Here is a 9,402-nt window from a genome sequence, read left to right on the forward strand (position 1 = left end):
GGGGTCCCCCCAGGGGAAAAAAGGTTGTGGAGGGGGGGTCGCGGGAAACGGCCTTTTTTTTTTTTTTTTTTAAATGTGTGAAGCAAAATGTAAGATCACGTGGTTGAGCTAAATCTAAATGTTGGTCTAAATGGTGGATTTCTAAGTTTGGAAATGACTGCAGAAAACAGCAGTAACCTTTTTCCAAGTTGCTGGGAGACCTTTTCTAAATGTTACGGCCCAAGTGTCTTACACTGACTCTGTGAGGAGGTCAAATAATCCAGGTTTATTTCAGGCTCTAATGAGTCACGGCGGGACTTTTTATATTTAACAAAAACCGTATCAAAAACTCAACATGTGAGCAGAACGACTTCTACTACTGTAAGAAAACAGAAGTTTGACGGTGATTGTTTAAAGTTTGAATTATCATGGAGTGACTTTGATCTTCAACATTAACGTCTTTTTGGGCAACAAAAACAGTTTTTCTTTCTTTTTTGTTTTTAACAAAGATACAGTGCTTTACCGTCATCGCAGCTGAAGCGGCTTCCTGTTCCTCTTCTGGCGTCTGACAACTGTTTAGTGGTCACCTGGGTCACCAACCGAGCCAGTCACCTGCGTTTTGTCCGAGACGAGCTGTACCCTCACTGGGGGGTCGAGGTTGTCGCCGAATGGTTCTGGGTGAAGGTAGAGAAACGTTGAATTAGTTAACACATTAACACATCCATGAAGCTGCAGTTATTTTTATATTTTTGTCTGTTCTAGCAAATGTTGCAGATATTTTTTAAAGCTGGTTCTGTTTCTGTAGGTGACCTCGTCTGGACACTTCGTGTTTCCACTGGATTCCGTTCACAAAAAGCCGTATGAGGTTCTGGTCCTGGGCAGATATCGTTCTTCATCACATCCATCCATCAGGTGACGTCATGTAAAGTACAACTGATCAAATACTGTGTTCCTTGTTTTTTTAATCGTTTTTACTTGTTTTTTTTAATCCCCCAAATTTCCCAATTTCCCCCAAACTCTCTCACTTAAATGTCGTTTTATTAAAATCTAACTTGAAGTCGCTTCTACTGGCAGCTTTTCAAAGATTCCGGAAATTCCTGTAGAGGGCGCACGTTTGATTGTCAGCGTTCCTTCAGCTCTTCATTCGCAGAAGCCTCTACTCTCAGGTAACCACCAGAGGGCAGTCCTGTATCATCACTAACTTTACTCTGATTTGAAAAAAAATTGAATCTGAAAACGCAGAATTCTTTTTGTTTTTAAGGTAAAAATGGCAGAAAAATAAAAATAAAATCAATATTCACAACTAGAATGAAACCAATGTTTCTTTCTTAGCTGAGTAAGAATATTTTTGTAAAAGTTGGAGTTATATTTAGAGGACGTTCTTCTTGGTTCTCGGTGAAGGCCGTGATTCCACAAAGACAGAACTGTTATATTATTTTTTTGTACCTGAACATTTACTTCTGTCATTCATTTACTGAATAACTTTTTGTTTGGCTCTAATTGGACCAACTCTGACGTGGACCACGATACTGGGAATCAATGTAAGACCTTGACAGTGAATATACAGGGAGTGTGAATGAGAGAAGCTTGACGTCACCAGCCTCCGTCTCACGGGGACGTGATTTATCGTCAGAGAGTTTAAAAAAAAAAATCATCTGCACTGTCGGCCGATGTTCTTTTACAGAAAAGCCTCCGTCCACCTGACGGCTGTGCTGTTAAATATGTTGACGTTTCATTGAAATCATGTACACGGGGGCAGTAAAACAGTGAAGCAGGATACAAACGTTGACCGACGTGTAAAACAAAAAAAAAATCTCTCTGGAAATCCTGCCAGTTCCGTTTCGTCTCCTCTCACGGGTCTACACGGGCTTCAGAACCCGGTTCTAGCCTCACTGGCCAGTAGCCCTCCTTCATCCTCACCGTGTCTGACCTGCTTCTGTCGGCAGAACTGAATTCATTGCAATGCACGAAAAAGCAGCGGCAGACTGTAAATGTAGACCACTTTAATGACCCCCCCTCCTCACGTGTTGTTGTAGCCTGAGTTTCTTCGCTCCACACCTGGCCTGTTCGACCAAGTGTTCTGATTGGTGGGTGTGTTTTTTTTTAGTTGTTGAGATGATCTCCTCACAGCTGCGACCCCTGACCTCTGCCACCAATGAGCTGTGTTTAATGTCTACCACCGTTTTACACCTCAGGACATTTATCTTTAAACGTGATGGTTTTGCCGCCAGAATGAATAGTCAAACTTCATTAAAAGATCATGTAACGAGAGCCCGGAACGATCCGATCTCTGGGAGTTGGTCTGATCTATAACTACTCTAGCAGAGAGCCTTCAAGACCTGTGGAGTTTTAGTCAGGGTGAGTGTGATCGTCGGGGTCGGTGGGGCGATCCGTGGCCCACTGTGGTTGAACAAACCAACATCTCAAGTCAAACGTGTTCCTCTGAGCTGAACAGAAATCACTGAATCGTTGGCTGCTGCTTCTTTTCTTTTTTTTTTCACATCAAATTGGAAATGAGATCGTAATTTGACTACAGGATGGAAATTAATTCACTGACAAACATGAAAGTCTTGAGGGAAAAACAAGACGCAGCATCTTAGTATTTAATGATGATCACAAACAGAAAGGAAAGATATTTATAGCAGCTATTTAAAAATCACTTTAAAAAAAAAAAAACAGGCGTTGCTTGAAGTTTTAAGGATTTTATGCTAATTTCAAATGAATGAAAAATCCGAGGGGACCTGAAACTGAACCCTGTGGAACCCGGTAGACTCCACGTCACTGAGAGAATTAGGGGGAAAAAAATAAATTAACTGCTATGTAAACGTCTCTGACAGGACATTTTAAGGCTTCTAATCATAATTATAGTGATTGATGTCATGTTTTATTCAAAACTGAAATATATTAAAGATGAGCAGCGTCTCCTGCGAGATTACATTAAAAGCCATTATGTGACTACTGTAATAGTGCTGTAATTGATCCAGCATTCTCCGACTGAATATATTAGCCGTCTGGAGAAGAGTCAAGTGTCTCCTGCTGTCTTTGGGAGAAGTTTGGTACGTTGACCATTTTGGGTGACTTCAGTGGCTAATTGGACCTTTTTATTCTCTGTTCAACTTTGAGGACTGAGTCATGGCTCTGGGCTGGAAATGAGTGGAAGTGTCGCATGTTTGGCCTTTCACTGGGCTGACAGGGAGTGTTAAAAAAAAAAAAAAAAAAAAAGGCTCAGGACACCACACTGTTCAGGTTAGCTAGGTTTAGGGATGGAGCTTTGTGAGCTCATTAACTTCCCAAGTATCAGCGTGTTTTTTGAGCGTGTCCGAGGGCATACAGTGCAGCAGTGGGGCAGAGGAAGTGAAAGGCGTCTGTCAGATGATGTGCTGCTGCTGCTGCTGCTGCTGGAGCATCATCACTTATAGACTCAAGGTCACTTTCAGTCCAGGTAGAAAAACCTATTCCATGGTGTGATGGAGCTGGGCAGGTGCCAGTGGTGTTCTATCACAGTGTAACGAGAAAGGCTCTCACACGAGGTACAGATGCTACGTCAAAACGCTAACGCCAACGCCACTCCACTAGTTACTAACAATCCTGAGATTATAAGATCTTGTTTATGAATGAAACAGAATGTATAAACGAATATGCAGCGTCGTCAAAGACCTGGAGTCAGATCAGATTCAGACCTGATTAATCAAAAACAGAAATGGGAAAACTGTGTTACAGCTGCTAATGTAAAACACCTAAAGAGACATATACATACATATACATTTAAATATATGTATATGTACATATATATGTATACAAATATATGTTTGCTCTGATTCAGAAATGATTCTATCGAGTCAATCAAATCAAATGAAATGAACCGGAGGCAGGATTTGGATCATTTCAATCATTTGGCCTGAAATCAGTTCCACAGTTTTTGTTCCTTCTGTTCCACAGAGGTTCTCAGGCCGTACGTCGGAGCGGAGGCAAAGTGCTTGGAACTGTTTGCGCGGAATCTTCATCCTGGATGGACCAGCTGGGGGAACGAGGTGCTAAAATTCCAGCACAGCAGCTATTTCACCGTGACACCAGTTCAGGAGTCGGCCGAGGTTTTTAAGAATGAAGACAAAAAAGACGAGGACAAATGTCAGTCGTCCGACTGATCCTCGTTGAGACTTTTTTTTTACCAAGAACTGAAACTGATCTTTAATAAAGTTAATGATAAAATGTTTCTTGCGCGGTTCTTTTTGATCTCATCGAGCGAGACTTCGGGTCGGGATACAATTTTGAAGATGAAGAGATGAAAGCGAAGGTCAGTCCAGGCTGAGGATCATAGACATGTCAGACATCCTTCAGATAAACAACACCAGCTATTTTTGATCTGTTTTTGACTAATATTCGGCTCCAGACGTGCGTGAAGAACGATCAAAGAGTTTCTATTTTCATGGCTTTAACTCACGAGGAGCTGTGGTTCACTGGAACAACCACCTCCTGCCTGGACTCCCATCACGTTAAGGACAGTCTGTCCATGAACCTCCCAGTGAAAGATGGCGCTCATCTGCGACCGTCCAGACGGCCTACTCTCTCCTACAAGGTAGGGCTTCTCTCTGATGAGTGTGTGTTGGCAGAGGAGGGAGAGAGGAAGGTGCGCGGTACGGTGCAGCAGTGGTTATGGAGGAGTAAGTCTGTCGGTGAGGCAGATGAGCATGAGTTACTGCCTCTGCCACAGAGAGTACGTCACGGATAATGAAGACGGAGAGCGACTACAGCAGGGTCTTCTACTCTTTACTCAGTCATGCTGTCTGTCTGTGTCCGTACCCCCTCCACTGCCCCCCCAAACCCCTCCCCACACACAAACACCACTGATGTAGTTCTGGTCAAAATGGACTGAAATAATCCTTTTTTTAAAAAGACAAAAAAACAACAGTTACATGAGGCAAAAAAAAATGTTTTAGTTCAGTAAATATAACGATAAATATTGTACCAGAATATTCTAGAACAGATTATTGTGTGAGGTGATTCTCATGGCAGTAAACGACGTACGATACCAGAGGTTTTTAGATTTCTTAAACAGACGACAGCTAATCATTAAAGACCCTTTAATGATGCTAGTAGGCTAATCTTTTTTCTCCGATTTATTTCTTCTGATTTTCTTTTTCTTCAAAGTTCATTTCTTATATATATATATTTTGTACTTTAAGTCTGAGTTTGACTATGCAAGCTGCCATATTGGACCAGTAAAAGCCAAAACCTGAGTTGAAGGTTCATCAGTTACAGCATCCAGCAGAGTGTACCTTTGATCATTATTGTGTCAGGCCATGGTTGAAAAAAAATATATACATCTGAGGTTGTCGGGTTGGCCACGCTTCATTTCTCTAAGAATGAAAGTAAATGGTTAAAATAATAACCGACCATCCGACCAATGACATCATCTCTCTGTCCTGACTCTCTTCGTCTCAGTGGCCACGATGTTTCTATTTTTTACAGAAAGAAAAAGAAGGAAAAAAAAAAGAACATAGCCAGATGATGTCACCATCCCTCTCTTCCAGGCCGTGTCACACTGAAGATGAATGAACAAGTCGTCGCTCCTTTTCTCAAAAACCCGTTTCTAAACTCCTAATCCTCCTCAGACAGAGGCTTCACAGTTCACACCGTTAACACACATCAGCAGATCACCGATCGTGATTAGACCTTTGTCGTCAGGACCCCGAAAAAACTCGACCTTGGACGACACCCCACAGGTCGGAGCCATTAAAGCAACAGGTGATCACAACGCCGGTCTAACACAATCACTGCAACATTTGACTGAAGGTGGACCGACAGACGTCGATTAAGAAACAAAACCAAAATAGTTGACTTCAAAATAAAAGTCCTGCAGGACTTTAAAATTAACAACACCCTCCGAGGGTCCAGTCAGAAATATTCAATCATCCGGATTTTGTTTCCTACAATTAAACTGTTGCCAAAAAAAAAAAAAATTGCAGAAAAAAAAACTATTGATGTCGTTACAGTATCGCAGTACAGTCGTCCCTCGCCGTATCGCGGTTCGGCTATCTGTATTGTAATGTATTTCTATTTTTATATTCATTTTTATATTTTCAATATTTTCATTATTGTTGTGATAAAATACACAACATTTTGTAACGTTGCCCCGTACTGTGCTGTACCAGCAGATTCACCAGATTCTTGTCAATACACGTTCCTAGTAATATTTAAATTAAATATCATGTACTTTATTATACTTTGTTATGACCAAAGTTCTACGTGTCAATGGAAAACTCAGAAACATGTCTTTGACTAACGTACTTTTTCAGATTTATGAAACACGTTAGCAGATGTACTTGAGCGTGGCTACATTTGTGCGCGAGCTGTCGCAGGAGAACTCCCTGGAGCCGCCTGTGGTGATCGGGCAGACACACTTCCCATGCAACCGTGGGTACAAGAAAGGTTGCTGTAAATAGTCGGAAGCTTTGTCAACAACTGCACTCAGAGGGGGAAAAAAACAGAGCCTGTGGTTCAGAGACAGCAGAGGAGAAAAGTGACTCTCTCTCATCACAGCGTCACCTCCCACAGGAGCTGCGGAGAGGAGAGAGGTAACTATTCCTACGTCTCCTTCCCGAGGCCCCGTCCTCCGCTGCTGTGTCGGCTGTAAACATGTGCACAAACTCAACTTCTGAGAAGCAGGGACTGCGAGCGGCAACACATTAGCAGTTTAGTCAGTCGGCAGCATCAGAGAGAATGAGAAATCTGAAGTGTGCCGACACAGAAACCACGAGTCCCAGGGTATAAATTCATCACCGACTCTTGTGTTTACTGCAGCGACCCCAGGGTATAAATTCATCACCGACTCTCGTGTTTACTGCAGCGACTTTAGATTAAAAAAATAAAAAAAAAAAGGATTTTTGTGGTAAAATTAAGAGTAAAAAAAAAAAAATTATCACCCCTGGATATTTTTAACTGCGTTGGCTCTCATTATTCCGATTGTTAAAAAAATAAAGACTTATACTTCACGCTCCAGACCGCTGGATTCATCAGCAGAAGCACTGATATTTAATATTAGTAATTTTTCCCCCAGACGTACTTTGTCTAACAGGCGCAGCTTTGATTTCCTGTCTGACACACATTCAAATGATAATTCCATCTTCTCAAAGGATTCATTTAGCTCTAAACCTGGGACGAGCGGAATCAAAGAAAACACTTGGCTGAATATGTTAGATATATTTAAGAGGGTGTAGAACTCTTGGAGCTAATATAATGAGATTTAGCGTAGAGCCGAGTTCTTCACCAAATCACTTCAAAGTCACTGCGAGGATGAGATATATATATATATATGGATATTAGTCGATATACGAAGACGAGATACTGAGCGTTAACTGGAGACACTGAAGAGCTTATAAGAACCAGAACATTCTGCAGCACCTGGATCTGACACCTTCACTCTGCACAAGAACAGGTGACAAAAAACGACACAACACAGGTCACGGTGTCACGACTGTTCCTTTAAAGGGGGACATAATATTCTGTTCACATATTTGTGTCTGAAGTTCTGAAGTCCAATAACAAAGTAGACGTTTTACAAACTTACAAAATCTGAAAACTCCTCTAGAAAACTGAATTAATTTTCTTTTTAAAACTAGAATTTGAAATTTGTATTTCAATTTATTTTCAAACTGTAAAGTCAGACAAATGTGTTTCATTTCATTTTGGCCGTACAAATTAAACTGACTTGACTTGACGAGAAGAACTTTCTGCTGCAACAACTGCCAAACAGAAACACAATCAAACGCTCACTGAACAGAAAAGACACAAACTTTGAGAAGTGACTCGACTGTCGGCCCTTTGACCTGAACTGATAATGGATGCCTTATGTTTATTTACACCTCTCACCACCGTTTATAATGAACACTAATTACTTCTTCCTGTCACTGTGTGGGTTTTGCCATCACCACCAAACCAACACGAAGGCCTGGCAACCCGGAGGAATGGATTCTTAATTGCTCATTAGACTAAAAGCTGAGCTGCCTCATATTTTTGTCTTCTGACTGCAGGGAACCTGCAGCTCCCTGACCTGTACTCAGGTTGGTCGCTCTGATGTAGCTTTTTTTACAAATTAAAATATTTGAATACACCCTAAATTCTGTGACGCCCAAATGCTAACACACAAAAAATATATAATCTGTCTGCAATTCAAGTCAACTCAAAGTGGTGTCAGAACGTTATGTACGGACGGTGTGAAGATCCAAACGTGAGCAGCTCGTCCACAACAGTCGCAGGAGGAGATCGTTTGAGCAGTATTAGCAGCACGGGTGTCAAAATGGTGGACAGGTGGACGGCAGCAGGAGGGAAATCGCTCCATCATTTGGCTTTGAGTCACGAGAATGAGTCACAGTAACTCTTTTGTTCTCAAGTTATTTTACAAAAAAAAAAACACAATAAAACTGAAGGTTCTGCCTCGGCCCAACGTAGGATAAACGTAGGACTACGTGAGGACAAAGTGAAACTCAGGTGGAGCTGCTGGATGAGTTGAAATGAAGGAAATGAAGAGCCGTACTTGGATGATAGCACACCTGGTTTCTTACTTCGAGAGGATTCTAAATTGCAGGACTGAAGATGATCTTAAGATGAGCAGAACGTTTGGACGAGCCACGTGGTGCGACCAGGATTAGAAGAGACTGTGGGTCTGTGTTTGTGCCGCAGCTGCTCCGTCACCAAGAGGAGTTCCCATCAATCAGGAGTCTCTCTGTGGTTCGTCTACACCTGTCTAGACTTCAACCTCTGCAGCACTGAGACCGTGACCTCTGGACGTCTAAATATTTTTAGCTTAAACCACAGAGGACAAAAAAATGATGTTTATGCTTTTAGATCTCGCAGCTTTTAAATCTTCAACAGCAAAAAAGGGAAATTTATTGGACGTTTGCACAGAAAGGCAGAGGTGGAGATCAGGGGATCCACAGAATAATCTCGGGTATCGACGAGGAAGCCTGTGTTCACTATTGAGCTCAGTGTCAGTGCGGTGATAAAGTGATGCTAATTTGGTGGAATCAATGTATTCAAATAGAAATGTCTGCCAGGAACAGTGAGTTACAGCAGGATTTATCTGGACGTTAAAGTTCAACACCACAGTTTTAGCCGATGTCATTTGAAACAGTGACTGAACGGAGTCAAAAACCATGCAGTAAAATCTAAAAACAGACACAGAATTATAAAAACCTCCCTGCAGAGGTAACAATGTTGGCCTTGTGACAGTCAAGAAACAATAAACACATGTACTACTACAACTCTTGGCTTTTTTTCCTCACAGACTCGAGTCCTTCATCAAACTCTGTACACTGCCACAATAGTTTCACCTCCCTCTCTCTCTGTCTCCCTCCCTCTCTCTCTCTGCTGTATGAAAGCGTCTCGTCTGCTTCATCTTCCCATAAACCTCCAGATGCCAGAACA

General features: G+C 41.9%; 1 protein-coding gene across 2 annotated transcripts in view; it reads left to right on the forward strand.

The window, feature by feature from the left end:
• Positions 1–4,555, forward strand: part of mettl4 (methyltransferase 4, N6-adenosine) — a 7,288-nt gene extending 2,733 nt beyond the window's left edge. For both annotated transcript variants that reach the window (XM_008308266.3, XM_025054659.1), the window contains exons 5-8: positions 489–663; positions 785–891; positions 1,054–1,145; positions 3,919–4,555. In XM_008308266.3, the coding sequence (XP_008306488.1) occupies positions 489–663; positions 785–891; positions 1,054–1,145; positions 3,919–4,124 (580 nt within the window). In that variant the 3' untranslated portion in view covers positions 4,125–4,555. The remainder of the gene's footprint in view (positions 1–488; positions 664–784; positions 892–1,053; positions 1,146–3,918) is intronic.
• The last annotated feature ends 4,847 nt before the right edge of the window (positions 4,556–9,402 follow it).

This window comes from Cynoglossus semilaevis, chromosome 3 (assembly GCF_000523025.1).
Source record: "Cynoglossus semilaevis isolate Cse_v1.0 chromosome 3, Cse_v1.0, whole genome shotgun sequence".
NCBI lineage: Eukaryota > Metazoa > Chordata > Actinopteri > Pleuronectiformes > Cynoglossidae > Cynoglossus > Cynoglossus semilaevis.